General features: G+C 39.5%; 1 protein-coding gene across 1 annotated transcript in view; it reads left to right on the top strand.

Moving 5' to 3' along the window:
• The first annotated feature begins 4,990 nt into the window (after positions 1-4,990).
• Positions 4,991-19,614, top strand: part of LOC125900141 (receptor activity-modifying protein 1-like) — an 89,893-nt gene continuing 75,269 nt past the window's right edge. Inside the window, exon 1 of the mRNA XM_049594943.1 lies at positions 4,991-5,338. Within this exon, the coding sequence (XP_049450900.1) occupies positions 5,281-5,338 (58 nt within the window). The 5' untranslated portion in view covers positions 4,991-5,280. The remainder of the gene's footprint in view (positions 5,339-19,614) is intronic.

The raw sequence follows: 19,614 nt of genomic DNA, 5'->3' as shown, positions 1-19,614 counted from the left end.
TTGAACAAAACATATAAAAACCATAATCAGTCATGGTTCATACTTACATGATTCATACTTGCATGGTTCATAGGCAGCAAACTGATATTATACCACCAGTAATATTACTTGATGAGGTTATTGAACAGCTCCTCATATACAAAATGACATTAAAAATAACTCCAAACTCGAACTTATATGGAAGAAACCATCCCCATACTGACCTCTGTGGGTTAAAAGATGCAAGTCTGTTGAAGTTCAACACATCACTGCTAGGCAGGGGTGTAGCACCAAATTCTGGGCCCTATGCATAAGCAGTCTCTGTGGGGCCCCTGCCCTTACTAAATTTTACGCCTTAAAGGGATGAGAGGGGCGTCAGGGAGTTTTTTTATACAAAGTCCAGTCTTTCCAACACAGTATCACTTAGAAGTCGCCGATTCTGGCCCTTGGGCAGTGACTTGCAGTGTCGGACACCATCGGAAAAAGCCATCTTTTAACGTCGGCATGATATGCGGCTGGTCACCGTTATTTTTTTATGGCAGTCTGTGGCATCAGGTGGAAACGTGGCAGGACAAGAACGAAAGTTAAGGTGGTGAAAGTCCAGGTAGGGCGGGTAGGAGGGATGGTGGATGGGTCCAACAAGCATCGACTTTCACCTGGGAGAGTGGTGTTTGTGTCCCATAAGATTATGAAGCCAAACTCTGCTCCTTTTTCCTAAATCCACCAACATGCTTTTGTTGCCTAAACCCAAGCGTGTGCCTTAGTTGAAGGAAAAACAACGGCAATCTGCTGTGTTGTACCGACGTAGTGTGTCTGTTTTGAAAGAGACTGTATGTAAATGGTGGTACATTTCCTGTGACAACAGAAGTGTATTTTGAAAGAAGACAATGCATGTAACAGGAACAACTTGACGGCATCCCAGAACATCAACAACCTATGCACCCAGGGTACCTTTCACATTGTATCTGGATGTGGAAAGTGACCAAATGTTGATATGTGAGAAATGTATGAGTGAGAATGTATTGGTCTTTCAACTGATTTATTCAGCCGATTTTGATTAAGTTATGGTACTTATTTACTTAGGAAGACAAAATTGTAAACAAAACCAAACTTTTTGTTCTAGGGGTTTTTTTAGCCCCTAGATTTTGTGATCGGTCAGACCTGATTGTAGATAATAATCTTGTTCTTCACTACTTTGACACAGCTCCTCATACAGTTTCCCATTTCATCTCCTGTGTTTGAGTCCCAGTCCTCTTACTAACCTGCCTTTTTGTCCCAGTTCTTTTACATCAGAGCTAACCAACTTTTCTTCCTTGACTTTGTGTCAGTTTTCACTTTCCTTTGTGCCCTTCTTAAATACTTTATACATGCTCCTGTCATTTTGTTTGAAGACTCCTTGTAAGAGAAGTGGTTTGCTTATCTCTCTGCTTCATCTCCTCTTCAGCCTTTCCGCAATCTGCCTCAAAACACATCTTGGTTTGAAATGGGAGTTTTTCAGCGTAGAATTTGTTGTGGGCTGCCTTTCATATTTTCTCCATCCCTTCCACCCTCTGTTCAACAGCAATAATTTTTTCTCTAGGTTTCTTCTTCATGCCATCCTCTTGGTTGAGCCTTACTAAAGTCCTCCTTCTTGCCCTGGTTGTTTATTCCATAGCATGTTTCTATTTTGTCCTGATTGGACCACAGGATGGGGACAATGTGCTTGGTCTTTCTCAAGTCTTGCCACTTCTGAATGAATAAGGTTGAATTGTTTTCCAGAGTTCCTTTGAACTCTAAAAGGTCTTGATAGAGGTTGGGATGCCTGCAGTCACGCTCTCTAAGGCCAGCACTGTGTCAACTTCAGCCTCTAGCAGGGCCTATTTAATCAGTTCTGTGGTAGTTCTGGAAGCCTGTCTTGTAAATGTAGTATTTCTTATGGAAGCTCCTCGTGGTCCCTATGAGTCTGACATGCTGAGAGCCTGTGGAGATGATTTATACATTGCTTTTACTAATAATAATTTGCTAATTCATTATCAAAATTCTGTATATTAATCCACGTAATATATGGGGTTTATCATTCCAAGAAAGCTTCTCTGGTCCTTGTTTGCCTTTGACTTCTGCCCCAATTTCATGTTGTAATTATCCTACCTGAAAATATTGTTGAGGACAGATAGTGTGATATTTTTTCTGGACTCTTCAGGACATTTTTAGTGGCACAGCCTGATCTAAGTCATCCTCAGTTTCTTTTAGTTGCTGCTTTTTATATTTAGAATTTTCTCTGTTGTTTAATTTTGTGAAGTCAACCACTGATTGCTTTTTGCCTCTGTGTCATCCTCTTTTCAGTTCTTCTTTTTATTGATATGACCCTCCTGACTCTCTGTCAGTGGGAGATGATTTGACAAGCTGACTTTTCCATTCAGCCATTGCATTTTCTGAGTTTTTGTTGTCTGGGAGCTTCTCCTGTTGCTCTGATGTAACACCTTGAAGCCACACAAAGTTGTTTGGCAGAGAACAACATAAACAATAATGGTTTAGCTAAAACTCCAATCCCTACAAACCCACGCAGATGAGTCATGTTTAGCCCTTTTCATACAGATGAATGTGACCTTTCACACAAAGCCAACTGCAGCAAAAAAAAGACACAATTTTAAAAGCACTTCAGTTGCTCCAAAAACTTTCCAACAAGACTGGTCTTTGAAATAAATGTTGAAAAGTGGATTTATTATACATTTCTGCATATTATATGAATTATATTCAAAGTAGTGTGTCTGTGTGTGAAAATAATAGTCTCTACTTCCTGACCTGTTGAAAATCCACAGAAACTGAAGCAAAATAAAGTTCTAGCCACATGCCATTAAGTTTTTCTATTTTTTAAAATCTTTTCAGCCCAAGGCATTACAAACTACAAACGTACTCAAACCTGCATAACTTTATTTTAGAATTTAAGTGGACATCCCATGTTTCATTTCATGTTTCATGCAGAGTAAACATCATAACATTTCAACATAAAAGTGGAACACGCTGATAAACAATACGCAGTATATGTGACTGTGTCAGACAGACAGCAAAGGTGAATTTTCAATGTTACACATTATTAAAAACTTATGAGAAAATGTGGGAGAGACATTGGATTTTAAGAGCTTCACAGTGGATTCAAAATAAAACAGCACAGCACTATACTGTGCACTCACCAGAGTATGAGCATACTTGCAGTGCAGATCCAAATATAAACAGCTGGTTTGCTTCAGTGAAGTGAGGTAAATATTCTATTGATATGTTTTCCCTCCCATCATAAGCACAATGGGTTATATGAGTAGACTGCACAGGAAGCATTTTGTTTTTATTCATTTCTGCCAATGCTAGAATGGTTAGAGATTTTCAGTGTTACATTAAAAAACACACATCTTTTAACTCTCCTGTGTTATTTCATCAAAAAGAAGGAAACTCTGACTGAGAAACTATCTAAAGAGCATAAAATAATTGAATAGTTTGAAAAAGTCTTTGGCTCTCATGATCTGCTAAAGACAAGTGTAGTCACCCATCCTCAAATAGAAGGATGTATCAAAATCAGCCCCAGTGAGCTATTAGCTGGCCAAGATCTACCATATGGGCAATCTGGGCACATGCCAAACGGCCCCTCAGCACGAAAGGGCCCTCCATGATGAGAGGTAAAAATGTATGCATTTTTTTATGTCGAGCTCCACACAATTATGACACAAATCTTGACTCACTTTTTTTTTTCAAGAAAATTTAAGGGTATCACCACCTAAATTATGAATTCCAACATGTTATTTCCATGGCCTTGGAAAGTTCAGTCAATACTTGAGAAGTAAGTCTCAAGCTTGTGATGTCACAGGGTAAAAAACCTGAAACTGCTCCTGAGATATTAAATAGCAGACCGATTTTATGGACCCACAGCATTTTTGTTTTATTTTCTCTACCCAAATGATCTTTGTTCTACTGTACTGTTCTCAGTTCTGAAACAAAAAATGCATTAATGTACTCAAAACATTCCCCTGGGTGCTCTCAGTGTCATAGAACATTTTTTACCATTCATTGTCTGCAGCGCAGCTCCAGACATTATAACCCCATGACGCCACAAATTTGAGTTTTAGTACTTTTTGGATATAGAAGAGCATTGTTCACATTACATTTACTAATATTTTTGGACTGTTTAGACCATGTCTGAATTTTGAAAATGGGCATAGTTCTCCTTTGGTCTAATGATTACTTGTTTTTGTTTAAGTTTTATTTTATTGCCTGTTTTCATGGCATTTGGCCACTTTTAGATAATTGGAGGAACATTTTAAGCCAAAAACAAGACATTTGCTCGTTATTCCATATTGCGTTTGAAATCAGAGCAGCCACACATTCAGAAACAGCTGCAAGTGTTAATGAAAAAAACTCATAAACGGACGCTGTAACACTCCAAATGGCCACTAGGTGACGGTATTGGACAACTCTGAATCCAATCCCGACCCAGCGCACAAATCCACACTGCACCTGTCTTCAGATCCACACCACAGGTGGACTTTATTTACTCTTCCACATTTCCACTATCACATATGATGCATACTGAGCTCTTGACTTTCATTATTTGCAGACTCATGAAAAAGTGTTTCTGAAAAGTTGTTTGTTGAGTTGTAGAATCGTTTATGTTTTCCTATGAGGCATAATGACTACACGTTTTTTTAATCTTATATAGTAACTCCAACATTTCTGAAAGGAATCTACAGCCTCTAGAATCTGTGTCCGTGGTATCTCCTTATAAAAGTGGCATACTTGTACTCTATTCCAAATTGTGTCACAACAGGTCCCACTCATATATTTAGTTAATGCTGTATTCGATTGCTTTTGTTTGTTTGTTTTAATAATGTATGAATTATTTTTGTCATAGGCTGCTTTGGCCGCGGGTATGCGTCCGATTAACCAATGGAAAAGTACCATTAGGAGTTCTGTGCCTCCTCCCTCACCCAAATCACCCCCACCTCCCCTCCCCGCGCTGCTATGTTTGGGTCTGTCCCGTGTCCCCGCCGCTCACCCACAGTCCTGTCCTCGCAGAGAGAAGCAGTGAACCCTCACACTGTCTCTCCGCTCCACTGGTCCCAGGCTGGTGCGTCCCGTTGCGCACAGCACAGTTTCCACTCTGCACACTTCACAAGCGCTCCGGATTTCTCCAAAGCTTCAGGACGGTTGGTGGGAACGATAGCTTCACCTGTGCGAGCCAATATGTTTTATGTGTGGATGAGAGAGTTTCGGTGACAGGAAGACCCGAGGGAGTTCAGGCACAGCCAGTCAGCGGATCGTTTTGATAGCGACAGGATGGGATCGCAGACCGGGGCAGCTCTGCAGAAACAGACGCTCCTGTGGTTTATCGTAGGTGAGTCTCTCACACTGTGGCTGTATTTATGTGTGTGAAGATATGCAAAGGTGTTAAACCTAAACTATGACCTCTGTTTGTGAAATATGAGGCAAATAATCAGAAACAGATGCCTCAAATCAGTTTGAAACAAATGAATTGGGACACTTAATGTGTGCATGGAGGATTCTAAAATGTGTAAAGGACTTCAATCACTCTCATTCACTTTCAGAGCCAAAGAGAGGAAAATCCCTACAATTTAAATATTTCTATCTCAACCAGTTATGTAAATTTTGGGTTTGTTGGATGTCCCATACACCGACAAAAGCAATATTGTGCCAAGGGCTCAATGTGCTCAGTAATCATATTCAAATGACCTTTTCTAATTGTTTTCCTCATTTATACCATAAAATACTTTATTATCTCTTTCCCTCTCGTTATACTAATTACCTAACCTGTGGGTTATTTTATTATAACAAATGAATTTAAGGATTAATAGATTAATAGTGCCTGTCACAGTGTGTGATGAAATATAAACTACATAATCTCTGTTTAAACTAGAGCACAGCAGTGCAGCTGGAAGTGATGGATTTTTCGAGTGGAGGTGGCTACAGTCAAGGGAAAGTGTGAGGGAGACCTGCACGTATTGGCACACTTCCTTACTTTTCTCCAAAATCTATAAATATATATGACATGGAGAGAAAGCTGAAAGTTTTTGGTCCTTAATCTCTGCAGTCAAGACAGGAATTTGTACAGCTGTGTAGCTGCACTCAGTGGAAACATTGTTTAGAAAATACTTGATTATATATGTACATTTTTATTCAGAATTGGGGGTTGTGAAATGTGAAGATAAACCATCTGATTTGCAGATTTATGATTGTAGAAAATACATGAAATAACAGTACACCCACTCATGACATCACTAACTTTACAAAGTCAACTTCTTTTTTTTTTTTAAATATATTATATATTTTGTTGAGACTGGAGGTAACCACCTTCTCCTCTGTTGTGAAGCACAGTTCAGAGGCTATTCTGAAAACACATTTTATCTGGAAAAATACAACAGAGATGAAAATCTGCTTAAATATGCAGAAGTTCTCGCCTTGTAGTTTTGTCTCTTCAGTGGATAGGACAAGATGGCATTAAAGTGCCTCCTATTATAGCTGTAATAAAGTGCTCTGACATTGAACCAGATCCTGCAGAGTTCACTGTATTTAAGTAAATCAGTTTGATAGGTGGGTGAAGGCTGCTCTAAATGTTACATTCTCTCATTGAGGTGTAGGTCATTTCTTTTAACGCGTTGCAGCATTTGTGCAAGCATGCAATTTTATCAGGTTATTATCACGTCATGCTTACCATTAAGATGTTTAATTCAATGAAGCCATTAATTCTTATGAGATGTAGGACGCTCAGTTGGAGGGGTTGTGAAAAAAGACAACTATACTTGTGGAGCAGCAGCTTCTGTCATTCATTCTAGAAAACAACAACAATAGGGAAAAAAGGTATAAATATGCAAAAGTAAATATATCCATCTATTGGCAGTTGTCAACACTGACCTGTTGGTTGGCGATGTGTGATCCAAGAGTGGCTCCTTCTTAAAGGAATACTTTACCCTCAAAGTAATTGTCTGTATAAAAGTTAGTCATGCCATGTTACATTGAATTCTTGAAGAAAACTTTGTTTTTCTTGCATGTCTCTGTGGAAAACAACGAACATATTGATTTATGATTGATTGGTAACCACATTTAACGACAGAGCTATGACAACACAATCATTTAAAAACTCTCACACAACTCGTGCAGTGTAATCCAAGTCTCATTTATCCAGTCCTACTCTCAGACCTTCCCAATCACATGCATTTTGACTAAAATATTACTATGTAAAACTGAATTTAAAGTGAAACTTATCTAATCATCAAATCCAGACTCCAATATTAAGGTTTGTCTTTATTTCTAACTTTTCTAAGCTAGCTCATTGGGCTATAGTTAGGTCTGGTGTTTGGAGCCACTTTGGTTTCGCTGTGAATTATGTGGCTGATGGCAAGAGTGGTTGCCTAAAAAAAACCTTAATGTCACATCTGCTACACGAAAGTAGGTTAAATAAGTGGGAATACCTCCAAACATGTCAACATTATTTACACCGACTTCAACCCAGTGTGTCAACTGGTGGGAAACAAGGAGCAACACAAGCTACAAGCTACACGCTTACATTATTCCCGCAGCATTTAGGCAGTTATTCCTAAGTGACTCAACCACGGAAAAAGGAATAGCCGCAGTGATTGGTAACATTATGTTTATAACTGAAAATATGAAAAAAGCTTGCACACTGCAGGGCTCCTATTTAGTGAGATTTATTTCACCTAGTAGTGACGACGTCTCGAGCCACCGCTCTTCATCATCATTGATCTGATGAAGTGCGATGACTCGAAATGTCGTCACTACTAGGTGAAATAAAACTCACTAGATAGGAGCCCTACAGAATGCGAGCTTTTTTCATATTTTCAGTTTCAGACATTTTTGGCTCAGCACCTGCACGATTATGTTTGTGGATGTGCGTGCTTTTTCATTGCTTTAACGTTACATTTATAGCCACAGGTAAGAGACCCAACTCTGTAGTGAAAAGAACAGGCTTTATGAACATGCTTAATATACAGTAGAAGCCCAAGTTATGATGATCGTTTTTATACATTAATTTTTTTTTTTTTTTTGAAAACAAGGATTTTTTTTCTCTCGTTTCAGAAACATCGCTTCTTTTGTTTGTATTTGTTTATAACTACAGTACTACATTTTATATTTTATAAGGAGCTGCTTTTGTTTTATATGCTGCTAAGAAAAAGGAGACCCCAGAAGATGGGTCTCAGGTATAGCTCCATCATGGTCCAAAGTTAAAAAAAAAAAAAAAAAAGGTCATACTTAATTATGTTAGTTTAAATAAATTAAAAATGTTAAAAATATCAAGGACACTTTCTCTGGCATTCATACTTTTTTACAACCCAGTCTCACTCCGAAGACATCGAAATCAGAATGGCACTTGTGCAGTGACTTGCGGCATCAGACACCGACAAACAAAGCCATTCTTTAACATCAGCATGATACACAGCAGGTTGCCGTTATAGCTTAACAGCAATCGCGGTGTCAGGGGGAAACTCGGCGGGACAAGAATGAAAGTTAAGGTGGCAAAAGTCCAAGTGGGGCACACAGGAGTGGTGGTGGATGCGTCCAAAAAACATCAACTTTCGCCTGGAAGAGTGGTGTTCGTTTTCTGTAAGATTAGAAAGCCAAACCCTAGTCTGTTTTCCTAAACCCAACCACTGTTTTGTTGTTGCCTAAACCCAACCACTTGCATTAGTTGAAGGGAAAAAAACATCAGTTTACAGCATTGTACTGACCTTGTGCGTTTACTTTGAAAGAGACTGTATGTTAACAGTAAATTTTCTGTAAAAATGGAAGTGTATTTTGAGAGACCAACGCACCTGGGGTACCTTGCATGTTGTATCCAGATGTGGAAAGTCCATGACCAAACGCCGATATGTGACGAGGTCGGAGTGAGAATGTGTTGTGTTTTACTATATCAAGAACATACTGAGCCATGACACCACTGTTTCATATCATGAATTTTGTGAACCATTACACCCCTAGAAACTACAAATATTTTAACAAACCTTTTGAAATCAGCAAAATTATATGTAATTTCCACCTGCGGTACACTGGATCCACAGATGAGCAAGATGTAATGAGAGTCTGACTGAGCGCTAGACATGGATTTTCCTGAAATTATTCAATTTCCTTCATTATGGATTGCCACTAATACAAAATGTATGATAAGACCACTCATGCCTTATTCTGTCTCTTCCTCTGCTGCGCACACACATCTACCCACAGCACATGCAATTTTAAACTCCTGAAGACATTTGGTTGACTTGGGATCATTTCCCAACCTCTAACACCACTGCTAACCACTAAATGTTCTACCTTTGGCTGAACTGTAATGTGAATCTCTTCCCTGAACCCCAAACTAAGTATTTGACATTGTGGAGTTCCACAAAAATGTACTCAGTGTCCTTGCTTTCAGTTGTTTTGTAGTTACACCTGTTATAGACTTCTTAGTGGTTACGGAATAAGAAAATGAATACACTAGAAATACACCAAATCACAGTATGCGCACACGCACACCGTGACGCTCTTTGACAAAGGTGTTCAGGCAAGTTTCCTGTACTCTTTGCCCTTTGTTTCCCGTTACAAAGGCTCCATGTAGGTGTTCTATATTTACACAGAGAGAAAGATATGACTCATCACAGCAGCACCAGGTTGCCTCATTACTGTTCCAGCACACTTCACCTGAAACAGCAGTTTTCAAAGTTTTGCTCTGAAAAATCTTTTTCTTCTTTTCAAAAGCATTTTATGTCCCGAGATCCCTTAATAATTATCCCCATTCAGGCTGTTCATTTATCTGTCAGGGATACTTTTATTGTATCAGTCTAAGTTCTCTGAAAGACCGACAGTGCACTCTAATGGAGCATAGAGTTGATAACCAACCAAAACACCTCTGCCATTAGTGTCATTTGTGCCTTTCAAGAAGTGATTTTTAATTTTCCACAGTAATGTTTTGGGCCAGTGAGTACAGAATGGATAAAGGGAGAGGAGTCTTCAGTCTCTTCTATAGATCTGAGGGGACTGACACAGAGAGACACCGTAATCCTCTTTCCGTGGCATGATCGTCTTTCATCTGACGGCTCAGGATTTAATTTTGAATTTGTTTGAAATATTTCACACACACACACACACACACACACAAGCGACTCACTGGACGGTAGTAAAATGACAAAAGGGAAATACTTTGAGGAACGACTCGGGGGAGAACATCTGGCAATTCTGACAGTTTGACTGGAATGACTGAATATCCTGTAAACAATCAAAATGGTTGAGGCAGTGGACTCTGACAAAAGTGTGAGGCTCACAGTGGGTCATAGGACAACGTCTGGTACGTTGTTTTAATAAGTCTTGTGCAAGCTTTTAATCAATTCCTGTTCCAAAATGAAAAGTGGTTATTAAAAGAAAAGCTCAAGTTGATTAATTTTCGTTGGGTGGCCTTATTCAGAATAAACTTTAGCTCTCAGAAATCCAGCTGATTTAAGGGTGTTTTCAGGTTCTTTCAAGTCTGTCTGAATGAAATGCTCACATTCCTCAAGTGCATCAGTAGTTACTGGCCATTGTAATCATTCTTTGAAGTGACTCTAGTTAGAGCTAATGTAAGTACTTCAGTATTGGGAGTAAGCAGATGAAGTGGGTATCTTCCTGGCTGTCGTATGCACATCTCTTCACCACGGCAACTCAATAAAACACTGCCCAGAGAAACAACAAGGGGTAAAGTGCTGTCAAAAGGCTGTAACTTAATTTGGCTAACTCTGACTGCTGAAGCCTCTAATTAGTTTATAGCTAAACCTTTTGGGCTTCTTGGGCTAACTCTCCATACCAGTAGGTGGCAGTAGTCGGTATTTGTCATTCAAATAGGGAAACCGGAAGACCAACAGGACAGATTTAAGATGCTAGTTAGCCAGTTAGCACATTAACAACACAACCTGATGTTAAAAAAATCAAAGGATATTTACTCTGTGCTAGCAAACATAACAAAAACAGTTATGATCCGTTTCTGCTAAAGAAGGCTAAAAGATAGCTCTTAATGGCTAAAAGAAATAATCTTACAGAATATGTTTCAATCTCATGCCCTCTTGGCTTCAGTCATGACTTTAGTAGTCATCACTTACTGATGGGTTCCGCTGGCTCTGATGCTGATTCGGCATGCTGAATTAGCTGAAAAACAGCCGACAAGGGCCAACTAGTGCCAATGGTTTGTGATACACGGCAAAAACTGGACTAACAGGCACTCACTGACAGTTGACCATCAGCATGGTTTGTCTGGGCCCTTACACTCTGGTGGGACCCAGGCAAAAAAACCCATCAAGGCTCTGTCCTAACTAACAATGTCAGGCTCAGGTCATATGGTAACTAGAAGGGGGCTCACTTGAACGCCCCCACCCCTGGTCCATGTCCAATACATCAGGTAATTGGTATGCATTGCTTCTGTCATATATGTGTTGTCATGACCAGGGATTAACCCATATTGAGCTGGCTTGATTTAAACTGACAAAGGTTTTGACACACGCCAGTTAACCCCGGCCTGACCCTGTCATTAGTGTGAAAGAGATATTATGATCATCTGGGGGCAGGTTCATATTTGTCATTACAAAATGTACCAGTATTATTGATTACTGGACCCCCTTTTTCCAATTTACTGTATTCTGGGGAGCCCAAACATTTGCCCGATTTGTCTCTCCTTATGGTGCGCCCATGTCTCTATTTGTTGTGAATATAAATTCAGTATTTACTCTCCTTTTTGCTCTGTTCTGGTCTTCAGCAACTCCTGAGGGAAACATCTGGCTCTGGATCCAGCTTCTAAATGTTGAAGTATGTTCATAAGCTAGTTGCTAACTTTGTCTGCTGTTCGGTGCTGGGCAGGTTTTGTACAGTGGGGCTTTTAGAACTTTTTCACCAAATTAGTGTCCTGCTGTGGCTGAAAACAATGGTATTAAAAGTCAGTGAGAGTCACATTTCATATTTCACAAAGTAATGTGATCATTTGCTTAGATTAAGTTATTGAGTAGAGCTGCCTTAAGGATGCATTTTTGATCAAACAAGGACTTTCAAAGTTAAAATTTATTAAAGACTAAGAAGGACTTGATCCTATCCTTTAACATAAGTCTTTTTATTGTCAGTGTTTTTCTCAGCATTGAAAAGATGAGGACAGGAGATGAGATACAGCCTTCTCGATGATGAAATGCTACATTCTTGAACAGATAAGCATTTCTTGCATCTGTGTAAAATAATTCAACTGTTTACCAAAAACTAACAGGGAGATGTTGTAGTAGGTTGGCTGACATCCTGCAGCACCAGTAGGCATGGAGTTTTTTAAGGCAACTATGTGAACACAAGAAAGTGTAAGGGGAGGACAGGAGGAGAGACAGAGAAAGTTAGTTGACCCCCTACTGCTAAAGATAAATTTTGGGAGTCTGTGATGTGCCCACCAGAGACAGTAATGCTAATTTCTGTCAGGTTTTTGCCCCAGTCCCCAGTTAAGCTGTCATCTATGTAGAGGACAGAAATGCATGGATATTATAAAAGCACTGGGCTCCTTCTGTCTGTTCTGCTTGGGCAGAGGAACACATATTACTGGTGTGAAGGACTCAAGGGGACGTTTTTAAGAATGTCCATAAATCAGTAGAGAGAGGGGAGAGAAAGGGGGGGCATGAAGCAGTCTAACAAGACAGAGAGAGATAAATGAGGTAGGTGGAGCTGGATGGTGAAAGTTTTAATTGTGTTGATATATATACGTGTCTGTTTTGTATAGTGTGTGTTTCCATGTGTGTTTACTTGCATCCTGCGGGACAGACCCACCCACCGGACGTAGGCTAATTAGATAGATGGTGAATGAGGGATGAGAGGAGGAGAGGAAAGCTAACGAAGGGGGTCATGCCCCTTTCTGATGGAAGTGTTTGTCATGTGTAATATTAGACAACTTCCCTCATACACTTCCTGTCCCTGTTGAGTGTCTTTTTCATAAGTTCTCTCTCCCTCCTTTCCCACTGAGAGTTCCTTATGGGGAGATAAACACAGCTATCTAAGGAGTGACAAAGTAACAACACAGTCTTAAGTGAGATGTTTTCACTAAGCTCTCAAAAGACAGCAAATTCAAATTATGACCCAAGGTCATGCTTATGCACTCCACTGATGGTTTTCAGTATTTTGAAATCTGCCTAGTGCAGTTAGCTGCAGCCAAAGCAGTTTACTGCACTCCAATCAATATGTACTCACCAATGGAAGAATACTTTCTAACTTTGCTTCAAAGATCCTATTTCACACTCTTTTGGGAGGATTAGTGAGACACAGACTGTGAACAACTCCTCCTAATTAGATGTAGATCATTGGTAATGCTGGAAGACGTCAACCTTCTCTCTTGTCACTGATGCTTTCTAAATAAAGCAGTGTGTGTGTGTGTGTGTGTGTGTGTGTGTGTGTGTGTGTGTGTGTGTGTTTTCACAATCCACTTAGGTCAATTATTGTAACCCAATTGCCAAATAGAATGTTGATTTTAAACAATTTTGTATGACCGTGCATGCATTCAATGATTGTTTAAGATGTCTAATGCGAACATTTCTGTCAGTTATTATGCCATCATTTAAATTAGGGAGCTTTAGATTCAGAGTGTATCAAAAGCCCCTCTTACACTGTCTGTTCAAGGCTAGGAATATTACAGCATTATGCCACCTCGCCGTGCTGTAGGATCACATAATGTGGGAACAGAGTGGTCTTGTCTTTAAGCCACCATGAGAGCTAGTAACAGCACCGAAATGGTGTCTGTATTCACAGGACAGTCAGCAGGATGGGATCATAGGCAGGGCAACATGATACGCGTGTGACCTGCCACAGGAGATTTAAGTAGCTGTTAGCAGTTAGTGGCTAACTTTAAAGAAGTAGAACATTGGGAAAACAATGAGATGGAGCTCCTTACCCTCTGAGCAGGGAACAAGATCAGCTGCCATATAACAGAAACGGTAAATCATTAGCCCTTTTTAGATAGGAATTGTGCAAATTTGCAGGAAAGCCCAATCAGTCTTCTTTCAGCATTGGCAGTATAAAAACAAAATGGGGGAGTGCGGCAAATGGAACGGAAACACATGGTTAGAGAAAGACGGCTGTCATAATTAAAGCAGCATTTTTCAGTTTATATGCCAGGGATGGGACACATCATTATCACTTCATGATGTTATTGGTAAACAGATCCGTAATTACACATTCAGCAGACATGGAGCAACATTAGCATTCATTTGTTGTTGACTGTCTGTCGGCCTGATGAATGCAACTCCAATATTTTCTCACCTTTTAGCTCTCTTTTGCTCTCCAGCTCCTGTGCAGGGAGCGTACAGTGGGTATCAGAGTTTCGTTTTTTTGGGAAATAGCTGCTCACTGTGTCTAGAAATAATGCAGAGAGCAGTGGGACCATAGAAATAGAATGAGAATAGAACAGACATTACCATTCAAATCAACATGGGTGGATGGGCTGAGCAGTGGCCATTTCTATGTGTACTGGTGCCATTGCAATTGTTGTAGCGGGCTAACTTTTGTATAAACTCCCATATTCACAACAAAATTGCAAACTCACTGAGATGAGGTTTTGCACTGATGACCAAATGAGCGGTGGGTTAGAATGTTCTCAGATAGGCAATCCATAAATTTGAAAAAATTACCACAATAGTTTTTTTCCCTGTTTGTTTTGTTGGCAACACATCATGAAAGAACAACAATTATTAAAGAACAAAATTACACATAATTAAAGATCAACTGAGAGCCGCTGCTCAGTGGATACCTGAAAGGCAGAGAATGTGGGGATAAAGAGTGTGCAGATGACCATCTTTTCACACCTAACAGTGGACTAACTAATGAGATGACCACCACAATTTGTGATTTTTATTTTGTTTATGTCAAGTTTAATTAAATTAAGTGTGTTTAACAAGACAGTTAAGTGGACGTTAGTCTTAGTTTGGTGAAAGAGAGAAACTTGGATTGGTGTATTGTTGTATTTTTCTGCTTAATTAGGAAAACAGATGTAAGAATAGGCTAAAAAGGTGTTTTCAAACTAGTGAGTGTGACACACTTTATGGCCCCGATGATGTGTGTTGTCACAATAACTAACAACAAGCACCATTTTATTTTGTGCTAGTCAAACGACAACGGCAAACACTTCAATGTTGGTTCTACTCTCATTCTATTTCTATGAATGAGACTTGTCCAAAACAGAAAAGCTGTAGACCATAAAACCAAGACAATGAGTAGAATGATGCAAAGATGCTCCACATGGCTGAGGGTAACTGCACAGGACCTCTTAGTGATGTGATCCATTATTAATATAAAAATATGGACAAGTGCGGCTTTAAAAACTCAACATTCATTATTAGTTTAAGATAGAACACACCAGCCACGTGATGATCTGACGTTTGTGATCCAAATCTAAAATGTAACACTACTTCCTGTATTGGCATTCACTCATCCAAGTTTAAATTGCTCCACTGATAGAACCATTGTCATTATATGTAGAAGAAATGACCATCATAATTACCAAAGCTCAAAGATCTCCTAATCTGATCAACACTCAAAATGACTATTTATTTCATTATGTTATAAAATAGAAAGTAGTAAAGTACAAAAATCTTTCACAGTTTCAGTTTTACTTGATAAAACTAAAAAGATCCAGACTCCAAATGATAGTCTATTCATTTATTGGTAACCATTTGGAAGCCATAAACCAACTTTATACTGTGTATCCTCACATATAGCAACCATGTCACATTTTTTTCTATTACAAGAATAAAACTAGGATCTATGAACATAACTCCTCCTTGTCCAAGAAATCAGCCCTCTCACTGCGAACCAGAGAGCAGATTTTACAGCCCATTTATCTGGGCCACTGCTCTCATACATTACATTTATCCTTACATAACAGTGACATAGAGAGTCTGTCGCAGCGGTTCACTCAACCAGTGCATCAGGCTGGAATTTTCTTTTGAAGATTTTTTTTTTCGTGGCATTTTTGCTTCAATGAGAGTACATGATGACATGTCAAAGTGGCCCTCATCATCAAGAGCATGTGAAATGCAGTCATGTAAAAGCCACCAAAAAGGCTGTGAGGGACTTCTCCTAACATTTACCTAACCAGACTGGAGAAATGGTAACACATTGTTATTTATAGCAATGACCTGAGGGAGGAGTAGCTTCGGCGTGGAAACGTAGTACATACTGCTTGTAGTTAGGAGATGTTTCTTGTAACCGCAGTGCCGTTGACCAATGAACTGCTCAGCTGGAGCAATTTGTGACTTCTGAGCTACAGCACAGGACAGCAGGAGGCTCACTAACGTATGATGCTGGACTGCATGTGACTGTAAGGTCAGCGGTTTGAATCCCATGGGAACGGAAATGTGGATAAAATTATTCAGAGATAGATCTTATTCCTGCAGCAGCCTTTTGAATCCAACCCTAGTGCCTGATGAGAACATTGATTTTGGATGATTCTGCGGAACATTGGCTTTGGATGAAAGTCGTGAGGCCTCTAATATCTAAAATTACTCTGCTGCATCACCTAAAATCTCCTAAAAAGCAGTATTTAGACATGCAAAGATGATCAGTTTTGAACTTCAACACAAACATAACACATAAAGTACATTTTCCCCCATTGAGCCATTATCCAGCCTAGAAGACCTAACACACACTATTCCCATTACTCTGACATCTCTAGCCATGTTACAAGTATGACTCTATGTACTGAAATTTCAGTTTGTCCATCACTTTGGCCCAGACCAAAGCATCTCAACATCTGTTGAACAGATTGTTGTGAAATATTGTACAGTATGAATGTATGAATCTTAATCACTTGATCCTCTCATTTTTTCTTGAGGTAAATGTCCAGGACAGATTTATATTAACATCAACATGAATTGATTTAAGTGTCCAGAACAGCTGTTCCCTTCCCAAATGTACAGTATATTTGCTATAGTATATAGACTGTTTATTAAGATATTACTACCCAGAGGCTGGATTGTATTTTGTAAATATAGTATACTGTTCTATAGTATGCTGTACTTATTTGGAATTATTTAGTATTTAGATAAAGTTATATATGTTTTACTGCATGCTGCATATGTATGGGATGAAAGGAATACTTCACCCCCATCCAAATAACCATCTGCATAGCAGTGACTCACACTGTATCACGTTGAATTTGTGAAAATATTTTCCGTGTTTTTTGCTTTCTTGCGTTGAACAAAGAATCCAAAAACAGAAAATCCATAATGAATTGAAGTCATAGGGGGCCACATTAAACAACAGTAAAATATATCAAAACATCTGTTTACAAACTCTCACACAACTCGTGTAGTATAATCCAAGTGTCATTTATCCAGTTTTATGCTCAGTCCTTTCTAAATACACGCATTTTCATTTAAGCTTCAGTATTTAAACTCGAAGGAAAGTGAAACTTATCTATGCTTTCTTCAAATCCAGACTCCATGGATAAAAACAGTAATTTTACCTTGCTGACCACCGGAGCTGCTGGTCTACTATTGCCTTGATCAGTTAGTTATGCTATTGTGTGACTTTTGTGTTTTAAAGGGTTAGTTTGGATTCAGCAAAGTCATGCAATAACACAAACTACTGACGGGGGCGGTATGCACTAGCAGCTCTCGTGTTCTGCAATGTAAAATTACTGTTTTGGTCCATGGAATCCGGCTTTGAAGAGAGCGTAGATAAGTTTCTCTCTCAGTTCAGTTCCCTATTAAAAGGAGCTGTCTGTTTGGGAAGCACTGAGCTTATTTATGAATAAACAAGACTTGGATTAAACTGCACGAGTTGTGTGAGAGTTTGTAAACTGATGTTTTGGTATAGTTTTGCTGTTGTTCACTGTGGACCCCTATGACTGCAATTCATTAAGAATTTCCTCCATTTTTGGGATCTTCGTTCACTGTGGAGGCATGTGAGAAAAACAATGGTTTCTTCACAAATTTATCATAACATAGGGTGAGTAATTGATACACAAATGATCATCTGGAGGGTATTCTTTTAAGTACACTTGAGATACAGTAGCTCGCAGGTGTGATTGCACGTGTAAGAGATTGCTAGAAAGAGCATGCTCAATCAATCCGCCCCAAGGTTTTAAACCAAAATGCTCTTTAAGGGCAAGGATTCCAGGTGACATTCATTCAGACACATATAGATTGTTTGAGTTCAGTAATATGAACCAGTGACCTTTAATTCCTCCATCTTGTACGGACAGCGGCTTCCGATTCCCAACACTCAGCACCATTATGCCATATGATGCTACAGTGAACACAGCAGACGTGATTTCACAGCCTGTTTATCTGAGGAAATCCTCTTTCATAAGTCACATTGAAAAACAACCCACGTAGGAAATTTAGGGAGGATTTTCTGTTTAGGTCTCAAATGAGAAAGGTCTATTATAGCTGGAGTTACACACTAAAGCGCTGATGAATTGCCTTCCATCAGCATTTTTTGATTATTCCTCTCTCCACTGCTTGTGATGCGTAACTTACCAATTTAATGGAGGGGAATTATTATTATTGAATTGAGCGATGCCGCAGAAAATCCCAAACTGGACCAAATGAGAGCAACCAGTTTTGTGCATTGACATTTGAATTAGAATTTGTAATTGCTGTCAATTTCACGGATTTAAGTACAAAAATCTGTCAATAAGCAGAAGAACTCTCAGTACACCGCTGTTTAGATCATAGGGTGTTAAGATGAATGTTGGGTGTCATTGTGGCTCATCTGGCTTCGTCACGCTTTCTACCAACTGTTGTTGCTTAAAGATCCTCTCTGTTAATTTATACTCGGTGTCAGTGTTTAAACCAAGATAGATCTGAGCGGTAGCTTGAATAAAAATCCTGCGTCCCTCTTGATAACATGAGACGATTTTAATCTTCACACTGTGCAAAGAGCCCACCGCTCCACACGGATCACCTGATTTTACAGCTCGTATATCTGTGATGGTCCTGCCTCATATATTACTTTGACCTCAGGTAACAGAGGCACAGCATCTCCTTCACAGGCTTTTTACAGCTCTGGCTACACACCCTGTACACTATTAACCTCATATGGAAATTAAGAGATGAATATAGGCTCTCCTTCCACCTCTCTCTGTCAAATACATCATGCAGATATAGAAGCCGTAACTAAATTACCATCACTTAATGTCAACGAAAGGACAGTTTTTTTCCCCACAAAGTTCCTCTTTCCGTCTCTCATTCACCCTCTCTCTCTTTATCTCACACACTCTCATACCCCTAATTAGCAATAAAAAGGTGAATAGCCCCCCCAGCTCGTCTTTATTGTTGTCAAGGCTCTCCTCTGCCTCCCTTTCTCTCCACATTAACCAGTTTTATAGCTGTTGAGGACTGGTGTGTGTGTGTTTGTTTATGCTTGCGTGGCATACATGTGTGTGAACTTGCAAAGCAGTAACCCAGATTTCATTGTCACGCCTCAACAGCTAATGAGCAGCATCAAGGCACTGCTAGTTAGTTACGCATGTGCATTGGTGTGTGTGTGTGTGTGTGTGTGTGTGTGTGTGTGTGTGTGTGTGTGTGTGTGTGCCCTGTCCAAAGTGGCATAGCCATTAGCAATTATCTAGGCGCGATGGAGCCAAGTATTTCAGCACTTTGGTAGTGGAAACCACACACA

This window comes from Epinephelus fuscoguttatus, linkage group LG13 (assembly GCF_011397635.1).
Source record: "Epinephelus fuscoguttatus linkage group LG13, E.fuscoguttatus.final_Chr_v1".
Classification (NCBI taxonomy): Eukaryota; Metazoa; Chordata; class Actinopteri; order Perciformes; family Serranidae; genus Epinephelus; species Epinephelus fuscoguttatus.
The sequence above is the reverse complement of the archived record's forward strand: the minus strand, read 5'-3'. Positions and strand labels throughout refer to the sequence as shown.